This window comes from Palaemon carinicauda, chromosome 39 (genome assembly GCF_036898095.1).
Source record: "Palaemon carinicauda isolate YSFRI2023 chromosome 39, ASM3689809v2, whole genome shotgun sequence".
Taxonomy (NCBI): domain Eukaryota; kingdom Metazoa; phylum Arthropoda; class Malacostraca; order Decapoda; family Palaemonidae; genus Palaemon; species Palaemon carinicauda.
In genome coordinates, this window is record NC_090763.1 from 5,298,955 (window position 1) to 5,319,984 (window position 21,030).

A 21,030-nucleotide genomic window follows, 5' to 3' on the forward strand; every position below is an offset into this window, starting at 1 on the left:
TATATATATATATATATGTATATATATATATATATATATATAAATATATATATATATATATATATTAATGCATCTGTTTTTCTCTATTATGAGACAGATATTTGTTATTCCATGAAAAAGCGTTTTCTTCCTGGAAAGGTCTGACTGAAATCACTACTTTCTTTAATCAAGAAAAATATGGCATTTTTGTTTTTTATGCCATTTTGAAGCAGAATATACAAAGTTACCGTATAAAGGGATTAAACTAATAATCTTCCTATTTGTATGGATAAGATTATGCAATAAAGTCGAGAAGCGATGATTTAAAAAAGAAAAAAATATATATAGAATAAACGTACGAAGATTTTATGACCGCATTACTATATGTTTCTAAAAAAGATAATGTTCATTCGAGATTATCATCATTATCAATATATCAATTTATTATTACATTATTAACGGGCATTAAAAATCTGTAGTTATATACGTTATATATTTAAAAAACACAGAAGCTTTCACAATTTTTTTTTTCAATAACCTATACTGTTAGAAACCATGGTGTTTTTAAATTATTATTATTATTATTATTATTATTATTATAATTGTTATTATTATTATTATTATTATTATTCATAATGAGTAAACAATCAAATGAGCTAATAGTTATTCCATGATACCAAGGCTAATAAGGCAGAAAACGCGGAAAATTATATATCTCGTAATTTTGTAATTAGTCTTTAACCTAAGACTTTTTGTATGTCGTTTTACTATAGTTTGACAGCTGTTTTTCCGGTTCTATACAGCAGGGGAACTCTACTCCCTAGGGGACCTCCATAGTCGTTTTATCTTGTTCGTTCAGAGTATTCATCATTTCATATCACGTATTGCTCATTTACTGTTAAATCGTCACTGTCAAAGAACTCACAGAATAAGAAAGTCTTTAGTTTCCGCTTGAAAGCCTTAATGTCTTCAATCATTGAGATGTCTGGTAGGAGCTTATTGTACGAGGATAATCTCGGGGCTGCATATTTAAAGGCTCTAGAGCCTACAGTAGACATACTGTACATCTACTAACGTTTCCAGAGGCCGTGTAATAGTTTTTTTTTTTTTTAAATAACTCCTAAAATAACTGATGAATTTCCATGATATCAAAGCAGGGAGCGCTTCATACAATGGCCTAATTCTGGGAAATACTGTGCATTGCCAATTACGCTTCATTAACTTTTTTACTTAAGAAAATGAGGCTAAAGCCATTCTTAGCCACCCACACATTCGCAAAAGTGATGACGTCCCTCAGTGACGTTTTTATAACGTTTCATCCCCTGTACCTCCCATCCCACGAATTGTTAAACACCTGTTTAACTCCATAGATAATTGTCATATGACCTACCCCAAGCAATACGAAATTCTTTGTCAGTAAAAGTTCAGCATACCTGGTAATGTGATTCGTGACTTTAGACTTTACCTAAACACAAGACCAACGTTTTATATCTTACCCACTCACTTACATTGAAGATCAAGAATGAGACTTATGACAGGAGACGGAAGAAGCCATGCTAACCCTACACTTCGCACTTCAAGCGAGTGTTGGTAAGGCAATAGAAATATAGTTTTCTTTAGGTTAAGCCGTAGGACTCATTCTTCCATACAACACAGGTTAATTGATACATCAATTGCCAGGAAGAAAATAACAGAGAGCATTGTTTGATATAATTTATCATATCAATTTCACCAGAGAGAGTAGCTTGAATTCCTTAGAAGGTAGACTTCTAAAAGATGTTTCATATAAGGGCACTGACATCGGCCATTTGATAAATTTTGAAATCCTATATATATATATATATATATATATATATATATATATATATATATATATATATATATAAATATATATATATATATATATATATATATATATACATATATATATATGTATATATATATATATAAATATATATATATATATATATATATATATATATATATATACATATATATATATGTATATATATATATATATATATATATATATATATATGTATATATATATATATATATATATATATATATATATTTATATATATATATATATATATATATATATATATATATATACATATATATATATATATATATATATATATGGTTAGCAGTATATTGCAATATATCATGTACTTATTAAAGTCATACTTTTCTTACTGATTTATACTAATTTTCAGGCGGTTTCTTTCTTTCTCTCTGTTGTAAATGGTGAAGAGTTTCAACGCAATTGTAGTTTTTCAATGGCGAGGACAAAGCAACATATTTGCCATGATTAAAGTCGAATCTATATGAAATAGTTGAGAGCTACTACTACAACTGCTGCCGATGATTACCTTGGATGTACTAAAAGGGCTCTGAGGTAGGAGTCGAAGTCAGTGAAATTATTTCTGAATCCTGCTCCAGTCTTGACCCAATAACATCATTCCAAATATACAACTCTCTCAAGGAAAAAAAATGTTTTCTATTTCTACTAATGTTTTTATTTTATTTTTTTATTTTTTTTTAGTTTCTAGTCGCAAATCTAAAATTTGTAGGAGTCCTAGTAGAATATCTCTCAGTGCGATTCCACACCCCTGTTTTAAACCTCTTCTATTATGTTCGATAATTTGTGTTAACCATCTAATCATTATCTACCACCATAAAACATTTTATTGCTCTTCCGGCTCATTTTATATGTGCAGTACACAGTCTTTCCTAACAGAGATTTACTCGGTAACCTAATAACAATGGGAATGAAGAAAAGAAGGCAAGAAGGAAGGGGGGTGAGTAATAGGACAGCCAAAGGTGTAAACACCGAAGGAGGGTTGGGGGAACCTCTGCGTCACAGTTACGTGATTAAGTACCACTTCTTCGAAACGTCTGAAGGAAGGGAAGAATTTCCTCTTTTTTTCTAAGAGTAAACGGGTTGATTAAGCACATCTGTCAATTCATTGTACCACCAAAAATTAGGCCAATGTTTGAAACATTCATTGCTATAGTTTCATGGAAATTCATATGCCGGTTTGTTAGATATTTGGGAAAAACACTATTACACGGCCTCTGGAAACGATAGTAACGTTTCCAGAGGCCGTGTAATAGTGTTTTTTTTAAAATAACTCCTAAAATAACTGATGGATTTCCATGATATCAAAGCAGGGAGCGCTTCATACAATGGCCTAATTTTGGGAGATACTGTGCATTGCCAATTACGTTTCATTAACTTTTTTACTTAAGAAAATGAGGCTAAAGCCGGTCTTAGCCACCCACACATTCGCAAAAGTGATGACGTCCCTCAGTGACGTTGTTATAACCAAGGTCTATAGATTAAGGAGGTCTTCTCAACCCCGACCAAAAATATGAGTCTTCTGCGCAGGTACAGACTGTGACGTAGGCAGTACCTATAGGTGCGGCCAAGGTCATAGACTAGATTCACCCAAGCATACCAAAGGTCGATCACCCCTTGACCGGGCAGTTGTTTACAAGCAAACGTGGTGTACACTTCCGCCTTGCTGATCAAAGCTGTTTTATATATAACAAAATTCCCAGTAATTGTCCAGTTTTCGGATGCTTCTCATATAGAGGAAAAAGTAAGGATCTCACTTTTCATAAATTCCCTAAGGACATCATCACAAGGAAAACGTGGATTCAGCTGTGCAAACGAGAAGATCTTATTAATGGGGAAAACGCTCAGATATGTAGTAAACACTTTGAAGCTGGTGCATTTGAAAGGAATTTGATGTATGAATTGCTGAATCAACCAGTGCCTCGATCTCTCATCAGAATAAAGAAAGGATCTGTACCAACGATGCATTTACCTACAACTGGACATTCACATGCATCACAAGGTAAGAAACCAGTATCGTGTATTGTTGGTTAAACATTAAGATATAAATGACGCTGTAATCAACTTACATAGATTATAATTATTGTATATCCACTTTATTATTCACCAGTAATCTGGAAATCGCGGAATGAGTTGTTTTCCTCATATATAGTTAAAAAAAAAATTCTTTTATTCCATTTCGCTGTGAAAAAGTACCATTCATAAATTTTAGTTCAGATTTTTGCATATTCAATAATGTCAGAAAATTCTAATCGCATTGTTCTCTATACAAGTCCATCTTTTTAATAATTCAATTTTGATTTTAATCAGATACGTCCAGGATGGTAAGAGCCGAAAAAAGAGCACAAAAACGACTTGTAGAGGAAATCCTTAGTCAAGAGCAAGACGAAACAGGGAAGATTTTTGTACAAAAAGTCAAATCGGTGCCCACGATTGAAGATTTGCAACGTGTAATTGAGCAACTGGAGAAGGAGAGAGATGATATCAAACGGAAGTGGGAAGAATATGAGGTAAAGTGGAAATGTGAAAAAGAGCAGTGGGAAGTTAAAAAAAGCTATTTTGCTACTGAAAGGGCTAAATGGGAAAATGAAAAAGCTAAATGGTTGGATAATAAGGTCAAGTGGGAAAAAGAAAAGGAAAACTGGAAAAAAAGAAAAAACAGCGATGTACGTTAAGTTCAATGAGATGTATGCATCAGCAACTGCTGTAGTAAAAGCTAATTTAAAGAAATACTTTTCACCCAAACAAGTAGCATGTCTTGTCACTGGAAGTAATATTAATACTTGGGAAGACGATGATATCAGCAAAGCCTTAACGTTACGCAGTTTGAGTCCAAAAGCTTATAAGTTTTTAAGAGAAGAGTGGAAATTACCTTTTCCTTCTTTATCAACTTTATATCGCTGGTCAAGTAAGATAGCTGTAGAACCTGGCATTTTGGAATCAGTAATCCACTTATTAAAAATAAAATCGGAGTCAATGCTGGAACACGAGCGTCTGTGTGTAATTTCATTTGACGAGTGCAGTGTTGCACAAATTTGGAGTTACGATAAAGGCGTGGACACTGTATGATCCTAAATCCAAAGTACAATGTGCAATGATCAGAGGACTTACGACTTCCTGGAAACAAATTATTTATTATAATTTCGACACTAACATGAAAAAAGATCTCCTTTTTAAATTGATTATTCGAGTTGAGAAAGCTGGGTTTCCTGTAGTAGCCATGGTTAGTGACTTAGGATCAACAAATATCAGTTTGTGGAATTTCTTAGGCATTGATATAGACAATTCTGCATTTGTTAACCCGGTAGATGATAACAGAGAAATACATGTGTTTGCCGATGCACCGCACCTAATAAAACTCATTAGGAATAATTTTCTTGATCATGGATTTGTATTGTCGGGAGATAGGTTTGCTCTTAGTGGTTCAGTCAGGGAGTTAATTATGAAAAACAAAAGTGATCTACGGGCAGCACATAAACTCTCTGAAAAGCACATCAATGTTATGGGTATGCAACGCATGAATGTTAAACTAGCGGTGCAATTACTGTCCGAAACTACATATAAATGCCTTCAGTACTTCGGTAACAAAGGTCTGCTTGAAGATAAGCATTGGGAAACGACAACACAGTTTATATATCTTGTAGATACCTGGTTCGATTTATTCAATTCTCGAGTACCTCGTGATAGGAAGCCATCAAGAAATGCCTATGGGATGAATCTGGACCTACAAAATAAAACGTTGCAAGATATGATTCGAGTATCTAAAGAAATGAAAGTAATTAAAAGCAATAGGCTCTATCCTTTCCAAAAAGGCTTAATTATATCGTGCAATTCTCTAATGAAGCTGCTGAAAATGGTCAAAGCTAAATTTGATACATCATATATTCTTACTTATAGGCTAAATCAAGATGGTCTTGAACACTTTTTTGGCTGCATAAGACTGATGGGTGCATGCCATCAACACCCATCACCCGTCACATTTAAGCACCGAGTCAGAGCCCACATTCTAGGAAAAGACAGCAAACTGTTAGGATCAAACTGCAACGTTGAAAGTTGCAATAGTGATATGATGACGTCAGGCTCATTTTCCAGTTTTCCTGTTGAACAAAGCGCATCCTTTGTAGATGAAGAAACTTCTATTAAAAAAGAGCTGAGTCTATCGGCAATGCTGTTTTGTTTGCCAGGGGAATTTGTTAATGATTTGCAAAATGATGAATATGTAGAATTTGACACTGAAAAAGAAGCATTAGGGAAAGCGATGGAAGATGGAGGCTTACAATACGTAGGGGGTTACATAGCTCGTAAGTTTCCTGAATATGAATTCCTTGGAACTGCAGCGACGAAGGGAGATGGCACGTGGCTTGGTGCCATAAGTGCAAGAGATGGAAAACTAATGCAACCAAGCGAAGAATTTTTGATGGATTTAAAAATGATGGAAAAATGTTTCTCTGTCATCATGGGGAAAATTATCTAAAACCTGGAAAAGGAGCGACGGATAAATTGACTGATTTAATTAGCGAGTGTTTTAAAAGCAATAATATCCCATTACCATACGAAGTGATTAAATTTTTTGTTAGATGTCGTAAAATTTTTAGAATTCATGTTTTAAATAGAAATATTAGTTCATCAAGAAAAGCGCAGAATAAAATGAAAAAGCTCGCAACGTGATATAGAACATAAACTGATATATATATTGTGTATATATCATTATTTATTTTATGAATTTAAACTGTCTGTTGATCGACAAATTTCAGTTATTTACATCATCAGATATTTGTTTGGTTGTTCGAGTGTAATAAAGTTATGTATTTGTAATCTTACTTTTATTATCCTAAAAGAATAAAATATAAATCTTCGAAAAGATTGAAAAATACAAAGCAGAAAGCATGGTTCCTTTATTTTCTTATGGAAGTTCCACAGGTTACTCAGCCACGGTTAAGTCTGAGTGACGTCATCACTCTGACCGACCCGACTCCCACCATCCGGCTACCTGCGCACTAAGGTGGCCTGAGAAGACCTCTTATATCTATAGACCTTGGTTATAAGGTTTCATCCCCTGTACCTCTCATCCCCCGAATTGTTAAACGCCTGTTTAACTCCATAGACAATTGTCACACGACCTACCCCAAGCAATACGAAATTCTTTGTCAGTAAAAGTTAAGCATACCTGGTAATGTGATTCGTGACTTTAGACTTTACCTAAACACAAGACCAACGTTTTATATCTTACCCACTCACTTACATTGAAGATCAAGAATGAGACTTATGACAGGAGACGAAAGAAGCCATGCTAACCCTACACTTCGCACTTCAAGCGAGTGTTGGTAGAGCAATTGAAATATAGATTTCTTTAGGTTAAGCCGTAGGACTCATTCTTCCATACAACACAGGTTAACTCGATACATCAATTGCCAGGAAGAAAATAACAGAGAGCATTGTTTGATATAATTTATCATATTAATTTTACCAGAGAGAGTAGCTTGAATTCCTTAGAAGGTAGACTTCTAAAAGATGTTTCATATAAGGGCATTGACATCGGCCATTTGATAAATTTTGAAATCCTATATATATATATATATATATATATATATATATATATATATATATATATATATATATATATATATATGGCTAGCAGTATATTGCAATATATCATGTACTTATTAAAGTCATACTTTTCTTACCGATTTATACTAATTTTCAGGCGGTTTCTTTCTTTCTCTCTGTTGTAAATGGTGAAGAGTTTCAACGCAATTGTAGTTTTTCAATGGCGAGGACAAAGCAACATATTTGCCATGATTAAAGTCGAATCTATATGAAATAGATCAGAGCTACTACTACAACTGCTGCCGATGATTACCTTGGATGTACTAAAAGGGCTCTGAGGTAGGAGTCGAAGTCAGTGAAATTATTTCTGAATCCTGCTCCAGTCTTGACCCAATAACATCATTCCAAATATACAACTCTCTCAAGGAAAAAAATTGTTTTCTATTTCTACTAATGTTTTTAATTTATTTTATTTTTTAGTCGCAAATCTAAAATTTGTAGGAGTCCGAGTAGAATATCTTTCAGTGCGATTCCACACCCCTGTTTTAAACCTCTTCTATTATATTCGATAATTTGTGTTAACCATCTAATCATTATCTACCACCATAAAACATTTTATTGCTCTTCCGGCTCATTTTATAAGTGCAGTACACAGTCTTTCCTAACAGAGATTTACTTGATAGCCTAATAACAATGGGAATAAAGGAAAGAAGGCAAGAAGGAAGGGGGGTGGGGGAGTGGGGGAGTACTAGGATAGCCATAGGTGTAAACACCGAAGGAAGGTTGGGGGAACCTCTGCGTCACAGTTACGTGATTAAGTACCACTTCGAAACGCTCTGAAGGAAGAGAAGAAGTTCCTCTTTTTTTCTAAGAGTAAACAGCTTGATTAAGCACATCTGTCAATTCATTGTACCACCAAAAATTAGGCCAATGTTTGAAACATTCATTGCTATAGTTTCATGGAAATTCATAAGCCGGTTTGTTAGATATTTGGGAAAAACACTATTACACGGCCTCTGGAAACGATAGTAGGTTCTAATATTTTGAAACTATCTGTAGAAATTCTCTTAGATAACTTGATGGGTTTTTGTACATCTTTCAAATTCAATTCTCGTTTTAATAGGCAGCCAGTGTAAATCAATTAGTGTAGGGCATAAGAGAAGGTAACAACAAAGCCGCCTGCAGTATTTTCTCTTGCATATACTACACATCCGTTGATGTCACACTTCTTATTTTCATCTATGAATATCTTGTTCACTTGTCTTTCGTAGTATGCAGGTGTCATTTTCATTTCCTTGCGAATTGTGGCTCATTTCATTATATTTGTCTCATTATCTTATAATAAATCTCTTGCAATACATTTTATTTTTATATATCTGATTACTTTGTTTATTTCTTAGATTGTTTATTTTTTGCATATTCCCTAGTTTGGTGAATTTTTATGAGAACACACACACACACACACACACACACACACACACACACACACACACATATATATATATATATATATATATATATATATATATATATATATATATATATATATATATATGACAGCAGGCCGGGAGGAAAAAGGAAACGATGATTGGACAAGCGTTTTCGTGTTATTATTACACTTCTTCACGGTCTCATGGTTTAAAAATACAATTAGAATACAAAGAAACCTCTGTGATGACGTAAAACAGAAAGAATGAGCAAATTACAAATTACTTAAAAGTTAGTTGTTTAAAAATGTTGTTTACAAGAAATTCATCCAGTTTGTACATACCTGAACTGGTATCCTCTCTCTCCTTTGTTAAGCAATATTTACATGGAATTTTTTGAGACCAAGTACCTACCTAGGATTCTACCTACAGGTATCTTCTGGGTCAGATATGTTGATGATATTTTTTGTGCTTGGCCCATTGATAAGGATGAAAAAGCTTTTCTAACATCTTTAAACACTCTGGTACCATCTATTGAGTTTTCATCGGAGATAGAATTCGATAACAAGCTTCCCTTTTTAGATGTTCTAGTATTTAGACAAGAAAAGTCTTTTAAATTTACTGTATATAGAAAACTTACGAATGTTAATTCGTACATACATTTTTATTCTAATCATCACCCATCAACCAAAATGATGGTTTTTTTATGCATGTTTTTACGGGCACTGCGAGTAAGTTGCCCTGATCTCCTTGAAGCTGAGCTTGGGAAAATTCATGAAATAGCATCTATTTTAAAGTACCCATCACATTTCATAAACAAAGCCTGTCAAAAGGCAAAGAAAACTTTTTATGGCTTTGTTAACAACGATGATTTTAATGTGAATAACCTCCTTGTTTTACCTTTTTTCAAACAGTTTGTACCTCTACCTGGAATTTTAAAACCTTTTGGAATTAATGTAATTTTTAGAAACAACACACCCAAGAATATATTGATAAACAAAATTCCCCAAAACAGATTAACGGATGTATATACGAATTTCCATGCAATCAGTGTAATAAACGATATAATGGTCAAAGTGACAAAGCACTAGAAACTCGATTAAAATAGCATAAATATAATGTAAGAACGGGAAACATTGCCAGCAGTCTTTTTCAGCACATGAATGTGTGCAACCACGCTATTAATTGGAAAGCTGCTAAAGAACTTATATTTTGCAAAGATTTTGTTAAAAGAAATATCATTGAAACAGTTTCAATTAAGAAAAATTTCAAAGATCTGCTTAACCCCAGTTCAGGTATGTACAAACTGGATGAATTTCTTGTAAACATTTTTACAACTAACTTTTAAGTAATTTGTAATTTGCTCATTCTTTCTGTTTTACGTCATCACAGAGGTTTCTTTGTATTCTAATTGTATTTTTAAACCACAAGACCGTGAAGAGGTGTAATAATAACACGAAAGCGCTTGTCCAATCTTCGTTTCCTTTTTCCTCCCGACCTGCTGTCATCTTGAGACATCGCACGTTCCAGCGATTTGTCATTAATATATATATATATATATATATATATATATATATATATATATATATATATATATATATATATATATATATATATATGATGTGTGTGTGTGTGTGGGAAAGCCCTAGGTGGTTTTGTCGGGTAGTCTATGGAATGTATTGCAAGTGGCCAAACAGCAAAAAGATCACTATCTCAGGTGATACAACTGTATCTAGCATTACAAATGTATCTAGCAAACCACCCAGGGGAGAGGATGTAATGAAAAAAATTAATCAAGAATTTTATTGCTAATTTTGACTACGAAGATATAGATAAAATTTAAACAACGGGAGTCAGCAACACAACAACCTCAATAAATGAATACTATAAACAAAAAGGATATACCAACCAGATTACTAGATTTCCTCTCCATTATTCAATCAAGTCTACATATAGTTATGATGGAATGATTGGTGAGTTTGACAATTATAAAAAAACTAGACCAAATAAAAAGAGTTAATTCTAGTCGTAGTATCTTCCCTGAAGTGTTTCTTAATTAATCATTTATAAATCATCAAAGCTGTTTCTAATCCTCGCATCTACAGGTTTTAGTAATTAAACAAGTGCCGTCGACTGGATATCATAAGACAACAACATTAGACTCTCAGAAATATACATGGGGAGGCCGAAACATTACTGAAGGACACAGAAACATACCGTTAGCATTTAAATGATTTATTTTTCAAATAACAATAATATCATATATGTTCTGTATATATTAATGACTTAACCTTGTTAAGAATAACACTCCTATAAACATAAGTAAGAATCTCTATCTAATTCTTGACATTAATTAATGAATGAAATATCTCTTTTCTGACCAATTCTTCTTGTTTAAGGAGAAACGTAGAGTCCAGGAGGAGGATATGAGATTTCCCCGTTAGTGCTGTCTCCATATACATTTCCTCCATCTATAATTCCTCCATCTATGATGCCTCCATCTATGATGCCTCCATATCCGGTGCTTCCACTTATTGAGGAACCTACTGAAACGTCATGACCACTACCAGAAGAAATACCTCCATAAGTAATTCCACCTTTTGATCCCCCTCCAATGACTGGGCTGACCCCTTGATGTTTAGCGTTTTTGAGAGCAGTCTGGAGATCAACGCCCCCGGGGAGAGTTGGGTTTTGGCCATCCCCATAATTCACGAAATAGACTTCAGGCTTGCTCTTGGGAGGTGGTGGGACAGTGATAACCTTCTGGCCACCTTCGGCAGTTCCCTTGTTCAGGACATACACAATGTTCTTCTGTTGAGGTGGGGGCACTACAATAGGATCCTGATCACCGGTCCTTTCTGGAAGACGCACAAACACGATATTGTGCTCAACCTTTGGCGGTGGGACAGGAGGTGGAGGTCCAGTGCGGCGATGCTGCTCAGGTACATTGTAAACGTAGACGTGGCGCATGACTTGAGGCGTGACGCATCTTCCGTCAACGTGGAGGACCTGTCCATGGCTACATGTGAAGGATTCTCTGTAAACTGGGTTATTTTGAATGTCAGTATTATCATTACTATATTGATTGATAGAGGGAGTATGTGCCTCCCCAGGAAAGGTGTCCAAAATTAAAGTTGATCCACCATAACTCCCCGGAGGAGGTAATTCATAACGCTGATGCTGGCTGCATTCTGCCGCCACCAGCAGGGACAGGAAAATCTGAGGTAAAAAACGAAAGAATAATTAGTATTAAAAATCAGTCAAAGTATGTATGAGTTTGTGAAATAGGAGCTAGTGGTTTCTCAACAAATGGAATGAATATGTTAATTACTTAGGAGAATTGATTACGCAGAATCACATTGCATTAGAAATTAACTAAAGCAGTTCTTACAAACCTTGCGTGAAATAACCTGACTTAAAAAAAAAAAGTATATTCGGTATACACTCGTCTCAGGTACCTGCTTGATTAAGCTTTTTATCTAGATAAACATACCCAAAAAAAAAAAAAAAAAATACTAAATCATGTTAGTTAGTCCTTATTCGAAATAAACTAGATTCTTAGCAGATGTATCTTTTTAAAAGTATTGTTCTTGACTTTGAAGGTGTTAAGAGTGACTGAAATTAAAACAATTACATCCTATGAACAGTTTTTTCCTTATGCACATATTTTCTATGGGTTTTCTCCTTATGCACAGACCTTCCATCTGTAGAGTTCTCACTTAAATGAACAGGCAAATGGTTGGCTGGTTAGTTTAAGCTGTCTTTAGGATAGCACAGGCTCTTGCTCCAAGAGGAATAAAGTGCCTGTTGGAAGGAGCCTAGTTGTGTCTGGATTTTGGTATGTGGTTCACATGGCTCCCCTTTGCTAATTGCACGAAAAGGACTGAACAAATGTAAACAAAGAATATGACGGATGAACTATTTCTTATTATATTTTTCTTTAATATCTCAGTTTCATAGTCATTTTATTTACAGTTATAAGATACTTTAAGAATAAAAAAAAGTGCATATTGAAATTGATAGAAAACCAAAAAATACGATTGACTAGATAGACAGCCATATAAGGCAAGGGAAAATGAAAGTGTTCGATGATGGCGGCCACTTCATGTTGTGGGTTTCTCCCTGTCCCATTGTACAATATAATAAATTTCCTGTGGAAAATGAATCATTCGTTGATTGATTGATTAATTCAATCGTTGCTCCTTCATTCACTGAAAAAGGTGTGGGGGACACAAATCCACCGGTGCAAAATGATAGTCTCCCTATCTAGCGTTGTCTTCTTTCCTGAGAACAATCTATTGTGATCAGAAGCATGTAAAAACGTATGTGCGTATGTACGTGGTTATTCACAAATGAATTCCTTTGAACGTGAACTATGTAGATATATATTCAGTGTAACCCAACTTATTACTCAGTATAACTCTGCATAACTGTAAACACTGTAAATACTTTTTTTTTATATGTTGATGTAATTTTTGTTTGATCTTAGGTTAGGTCTTCATTTAGAGTTCATTAGAGGCAATGAAAAGTTAAAGATCATGATGGACAATCATTAGTTAATTTAGGATCTTTACCCCCCATTTGATTTACCGAAGTAAAAAATAAAAAATTAAATGTATATTTGCATCTGTATAAAAAAAATGATTATTTTTAATAACTAACTAACTAACTAACTGACTATCTAACTAACTAACTAACTAACTAATCAACTTACTAACTAATTATTGAAAATTCAACACATATGTATCATAGTTTATTGAAACAAACTCTGATACTCAGACACTGTGACAGGAGAGAACTATGTATGGAAGAGATCCTCTGTCACATCCGTCAATTCGTGTATGGCATAATAAATTTATGAAGAGAATGAAATTGTTGGTTAGAAGGAGGAGTGGACGACCAAGAACTCCTGACGAAAATATCGATTGCGTAAGATAAATCTTTGGCCATTCTCCTATAAAGACCATCTGTATTGCTGCTACACTATTACAGCAACCACGTTCAACAGTGCACTAAGTCCTACACAAGATTCTGTGATTGTATGCTTACAAAGTGCAACTCATACAGATACCGGAGCCCAAATGGTAAACTAAGATGTTAAGAGTTTGTAATTAAGATGGTGGAATAAATGTCTGAGGATGAAACATTTCCCGACCGATTTTGTTTTAGTGACGAGGCATCTTTTCAGAGAAACTGAATACTGTGAGAATCTGGTAATCAGAAAATCCTGAACTGGGGAGCTTCACCCATATAACTCTAAGGTAAATATGTGGTGTGGGAACATGTGTAATTGAATCCTTCGTCCATTTTTGAATGAATATTCTATATGGCACCAAACTAGATGTCCCTCAACCAACCATCATTTTCCAGCAAGATGGGGCACTACCATGATAAGACTGCATGCTCGTGTGTTTCTAAATCAAACATTTCTAAACTCGTACGCCAGATGTCACTCCCCGGGACTTCTTTCTATGTGATTATGTTAAAAATAATGTGTATCTGTAGAAATATATGGGACATCCCTCATCTCAAGTTAAAGAACACTGATGCCATTGTTACCTTTGATGATGTTGTTTCAGCGAACACTCTTTTTGTGACTTACTGAGACCAGATAGTCGAGGTGCCTGCCCGTTTTGATGTGCTCATGCAACTAATGGTGCCCATATTTACTTTTTTTTGTAATAATTTCTGTACATATTTTCATTTGCTATATATATATATATATATATATATATATATATATATATATATATATATATATATACATATTTTAATTGTAAAGAGACTTTAAGTATTCCTTATATATATGTATGTATGTATATATATATTTATATATATACATATATATACATACACACACACACACACATATATATATATATATATATGTGTGTGTGTGTGTGTGTGTGTGTTTGTGCGTGTGTGTGTGTTTGTAGATATCTAATAATAATAATAATAATAATAATAATAATAATAATAATAATAATAATAATAATGAAAATAATGATAATAAAAAATAATGATATTAATAATAATATTAATAATAATAATAATAATAGTAATAATAATAATAACAACAACAATGATAATAATAATAATAATAATAATAATAATAATAATAATAATAATAATGGTAGTTATTATCTTGCAATATAACGTGATTGACAATGGTTAGACAATTACTTCATTGCGGATTGAACTTGGTTAACTCGTCGTAAAAGTACTACTTAATTAATATAAAAGTATTATCTATTAACAACAAAAAAGCTCTTGGTTTGATATCTGAATAAAGCTATAAAGCTTCTCTTGTCATAACAAGAAAGCATCAAACCTGTAAAACATATGTCAATTTGTATTTCCTAAAAATAAGTCCTATATTGAAGGCCATCATAATCGTCACTAAGTTAGAAATGCATAATTCTATCGGATATACCAATATATCTGGAATCCGTATATTTCTGTCGCAGAGTTAAAGTTAATAAAGAGTATTTTATGATTCCGTTGCAAGCCTGGGTGATTTATGTCCCTGCAATTTGCACGATGTAGCACGATACATAGTTGAAAGAGACGTACCATTAATGAGGTATGCACAATAAAATATTGTTTGTGTCTAGTTCACGCACAGCATACGCGTAAGTTACGCACTGTCTACGCAATGTGCTGACAAACATTGGGGCAAAAGTAAGTATTGAGATATTTGTTGAATCATTTATCGATTCGCTTTGGCACTCAACATCGGCAGTATTCGCACTGAGCTTCCATTGTGCTCACGCTTGGTTCGCACAACTACATGGCATGAACATTGATGAGTATTTATAAAAGCAAAATTTTTTAACACTTCAAAATCTTCTCAAAGGCCACCCATCCCCTTCCCCTTACCCTGCACGCCGCACGAAGACTTTAATCACAACAGGGTTGTGGTGGCCGATGTGGTAACGTCTCTGACTGGTGAACGCCAGATTGAGGTTCAAGTCCCACTCAAAATCGTTAGTTTCTTTGGTTTCTGCAACCTCACCATCCTTGTGAGCTAAGGATGGGGGATTTTGGGAAGCCTCTCGGCTATCTGCTTTGTCATTAGCAGCCATTGCCTGGCCCTCCTTTCTATATATGGTCAGTCTCTAGGGCATTGTCCTGCTCGATAGGGCAATGTCACAGTCCATTGCCCCTGCCATTTATGAGCGGAATTTAAACCTTTAAATACATTGCGGGCTATTGCATGTATGAAACTCGTGTGTCAAGGCACCTTTACTTTTCACAGGGTCTTGAATGTATGAATACATTCTGTGTAGAAAATCCCTCTAGCACACTATTCTATCTTATTTCTCTTCCTCTTGCTTCTTTTTAAAGTGTTTATAGTTCATATATGAAAGATTTATTTCAATTATGTTACAGATCTTATAATATTTTATTTTCGTTGTTCATTACTTTTCTTATAGTTAATTTATTTCATTATTTTCTTTCTTCACTAGGTTATTCTACATGTTGGAGCCCATGGGCTTATAACTTTCAGCCTTTCTAACTACGCTTGTAGCTTAGCATGTAATAGTAATAATAATAATGATGAATACACTAAAATATACAATTTTCCTTGTTTTTATGAAAAATAAAATAACACACAATGTATGAAAAATTAAATTTATTGAGCTTTCTAAGGGACCATCTCCTTTCCTCTTCAGAAAACAGACCATTTGTCTTCTGAAGACGAAGGTAGATGGTCTCTTCGAAAGCTTAATAAATTTATTATTTTCACACATTGTGGGTTATTTAAATGATGAAAATAATAGATATAGTAATAGTCCAATATCAAGTCGGATTATATTCTCCGTAAACACGGGATCAAAGACCCGAGTCTAGTCCAAGTCCCTTGAGTTGAGGAGTTTCGAGGACCTGTCTATATCCTGTGAGGAAGATTCGAAATAGCCTCTCCAGTCACTAAAGCATTTGCTCCAAAACCAAGAGATATGCTGTCTTTTGAAAGACTGAGGGACTAAAACGGACAGGACGCACAGACACAAGACACAAGGCACTCACCGTCGTAGTAAGCTTCATGGTGAAGATGAAGACACAGTGAATGATAATGATGTGACAGCATCTACATTTATATATAGGTGTAGAATTTCCTTTCACTTCTATCCTACTTATGAAGTGTCCTTTTTTTCCTATTTCATCCCTCACTGAGGAATACCTCTTCTCTTTCTTCTCTCTCTTATGTGGTTCCGTTCATTATTGTTCTGGAGCTTGTTTTTATTATTGTTATAGTTATGGTTACTATTATTATTGCTCTTATTGTAATTATCATTATTATTATTACTTAGATCATTTTTATTATAAAGCTCTTTTGAATATTTATGTTTAAAAAACACGACAAGTACACTAATTTCATATAAAATTACTTGAACAGCAAAATAAGAAGAGCCAAGAGGGAAAAGAGGAAGGTTGATACAGAAAATGGTTGATTACTAAAAAACTGTACATTCTACACAAGGCTAGTAAGGCTCACTGTAAGCGGCAACCCTCTTATGGTTTCACTGTTGAAAAATTACCGTAAGAAAACGGTAAAAATCCTGGAATAAATGTTGCCAAGCATTTACCGTTTTAAAAACGGATATGTTGATGTAAAGGAGTGATATTACGGTCACTAACCCGTAAAAGATAATAACAAAGTTGGGTAGATATCACGAATTTCTGTATTTTACTAAAATACGGCCGAGAACAGTATATTTTCACGAAGAATTTACGATTAAAATTACGATTCTTTATAACAGCGTAGGTCATTCATTTAGAGAAATGCCAGCCTTATGCCAGCTCGGTATCTTTTCCTGTAAGGGTGGGAAGGTGTCAAAGGGTATGAAATTTCAGTTATCAAAACACTAGACCCTTTAAGTGTTTTTCTAATAAAAGAGGATCACTGATAAAGTTGAGTTTCCCGAGGAATGATCAACAATCGTCTGGAAATCGTTCGATGTCTCTCACTTCCGACATTTTTTGAAATTTCATTTGTTAAAACACTTGACCATTTAAGTGTCTTTCTGAAGAAAGAGGACTACTGATATAAGCTGAGTTTCCTTGAGAAATGATTAATAATGAATATCCCGGGCTAGCGAGAGTTGGGGCGGAGGCCGAGGACTTAGCATGGTGTGGCCCGGGGCACGGGTGTTGGGGGCCTCTCACTTACGACATTTATTGTCATTTATGCATTCGTAAAGCAATTTTATATTTCCTTGCAATTGGCGATAACGTGGCTAGAAGGAGCCGCTATTACAGGTCGTAAGGGAAGGTGAAATTACTTCTACCCATTTTATGTCGAATGTGTTGCAAGGTTATTATATTTCGCATGTAAGGCGACTGGCCGTACGAGCTTCTTTACAAATTCGTTGATTATTCTTAGTTTTATCTTTTATCTAAAACGCTCACAATTTTCCTTTGTTTATTTATGAAGCTTTATTTAAGACCTCCAAAAAAACGTATTGGTGATTTATCAGATTTTCTAGTCATATTATTTATCGCCTTCAATATTTTTTCTTATTCATGAAATTTCACATTTAATTTTGAGATTTCGAAACGCAGTTATAGATATCATCAATATTTTCGTATTCAATCATAGTACTCTGTTTACGTGTATTTTCCTTTAACAACATAGATGGTTTTGTTACATCTAAATTCGGCAATAAACCTTGGGTTGTTATAACAAGAAAACACCAGACCTCTAAAACGTATGTCTATTAGGTATCTTAGAAATAAGTCCATTATAAATTTCCATCATAATATTCACTAAGTTAGAAATGCACAATTCTATCGGATGCACGAACATATCTGGAATCCGTATATTTTTGTCACACAATTATTATTATTATTATTATTATTATTATTATTATTATTATTATTATTAATTACTAAGCTACAACCCTAGTCGGAAAAGCACAATGCTATAAGCCCAGGGTCTCCAACAGGGAAAATATCCCAGAAAGGAAAGGAAACAAGGAAAAATTAAATTTTTAAGAAGAGTAACAACATTGAGATAAATATCTCCTATATAAACTATAAACACTTAGAGCTAATAAAATGTATTTCATAAGTCAGTTGTCCTACGTAGCAATTAAAATTAATGTTTAAAGATCGTGAATGTATGAATACATTAAGTGCAGGAATATCCTTGGATATCGTGGCAGTCTAATATCCAGACGGAATACCCTATTCGGTAGCCTATTGGTAACGTCCTCTGACTTGTAGGGTTCGAGTCCCACTCAAGCTCGATAGTTTCTAGTAGCGTCTGCAACCTCATCATCCTTGTGAGATAAGGATGGAGGTGTTTGGAGGAGCCTCTGGGTCTACCTGCTGAGTCCCATCTACAGCCGTTGCTTGGCCCTATTTCTAGCTTGGGTAGAGAAGAGGCTTGGTCGTTGACCATATATACATACATATATTTATTTATACACACACACACACACACATATATATATATATATATATATATATATATATATATATATATGTATATATATGTATATATATATACTGTAAAAAATTTGAATGATAATAACGGTAAGCTTCTGTCAATATTTAACTGAAATACGGATGAGAACAGTAGAATTTTACGAAGAATTTCCGATAGAAATTACGGTTTTTTAACAAAGTAGTTAATCTAAAGGGCACTGTCCTGTCCCTTGGCTCTACAATTCATGAAAGGTCATTAAACACAAGGATCGAAGCCCATGTCTCTTGAGTCTAGGAGCCTTGGAGGTCCATCCTTTTTCCTGTGATATCCTCTGAGGAAGATTCAAAATAGCCTCTCCAGTCACAAAAGGCTTTGTTCCAAAAGCTAAAGTCGCGTGTTTTTCTTTCTTTGGAAAGACTGCACCACTAAAACAGACGAGAGACACAGACACAAGGCACTCACCGATACAATGAGCTTCATGGTGGAGAGGAAGACGTGATGTATGACAACAGTGCCACAGGATCTGTATTTATACATGATTGTAAAACCTCCTTTCACTTATACCCTAGTTTTGGAGTGTCCTTTTTTTCCGGAAGAGCAGCCCTCAAAGTAAAGTAAGTAAGTGAATGTGTTACCGCCTTACAAGTTGGTAAATTTTTTCCTGTTTTCACTTTAAAGACTTTCAAATTTTTTCTTTGATTTTTATCCAACTTTATCCTAGGTCTATATAAACTTTTATTAGATTTATTAGATTTTCAAGTCATATAATTTATTCCCTTCAAAAATTTTTCTTATTCATCAAATTTCACATCTAACCTGAAGATTTCAAAACGTCGTTCTTGATATCATAAATAATTTCATTTTCAATCCTCATATTTTATTTATGTACTGGCATGGTTAGGTAAGAATGATTTAAAACATTTAATTTTATAAGAATATTATGAATCTTACAGAAAATCACTACAGTCTTTTTAGTAGGAAAAGGCACTAACAAAGAAGGAAAGTCAGTAGACTGAAAAGATATCAAAGAACTTTAGAATCTCTTGCAAGTGACATCATATTTTCGAAATAGATATCACTTTACACATTCATCACAAATAAGTATTTACATGGTCGGTGTATTCATATTCTATTATATTCATGATTAATGTGTGCTCACATATAAATGCCTTGTCTTCCATTCATCCTCGCGAAGGGGTGTCTTCTATCTCGCTTACATGTATAACATTCAGCTTACAGCATTTTACATCAAAATCTGTAATCATGAAAACCTTGATATATCAACATTCATTATAGCTTGTTTATGTATGTGTGTGTACTTGTGTGTGTGCCTCTGTGTAATGATCTGGTTGGTAAAAATTGAATTAGATTCAAACAATTACACAAATCAACGGCTAAGTATCCGGGCGAGAATTTGTAAAAATGATAATACTATTGTTAGCCTCAATATCATTTCATAAAACAGCCATTACATTTTTTTTCTGAAAAATATATATAATATGCAGTGCGTTGTAATGTAATAATGTATTTTCAGTTTTGATATTTTTCAAGTTGAAAGAAATACAGACGAAGAATACGACGATGATAAAGAGTATATATCTATCTATCTATATATATATACACGTACACACATATATATACATACATATATATATATATATATATATATATATATATATATATATATATATATATATATATATATATATATATATATATATATATATATATATATATATATATATATATATATATATATATATACATATATATATATA

At 33.7% G+C, this 21,030-nt stretch overlaps 1 protein-coding gene across 2 annotated transcripts; it reads right to left on the reverse strand.

Moving 5' to 3' along the window:
* Nucleotides 1-11,082: 11,082 nt before the first annotated feature.
* On the reverse strand, nucleotides 11,083-19,764 carry LOC137631474 (uncharacterized). 2 transcript variants are annotated; one of them, XM_068363241.1, is made up of 2 exons: nucleotides 19,715-19,764; nucleotides 11,083-12,036 (listed from the first exon to the last, which is right to left on the reverse strand). In XM_068363241.1, exons 1-2 carry the CDS (start codon nucleotides 19,730-19,732, stop codon nucleotides 11,212-11,214), a joined length of 843 nt encoding a protein of 280 aa, XP_068219342.1. In that variant the 5' UTR covers nucleotides 19,733-19,764; the 3' UTR covers nucleotides 11,083-11,211. The 2 variants fall into 2 exon arrangements, with proteins under 2 accessions (XP_068219342.1, XP_068219341.1); XM_068363240.1 differs by lacking the exon at nucleotides 19,715-19,764 and adding an exon at nucleotides 16,849-16,888.
* Between the last annotated feature and the right edge of the window lie 1,266 nt (nucleotides 19,765-21,030).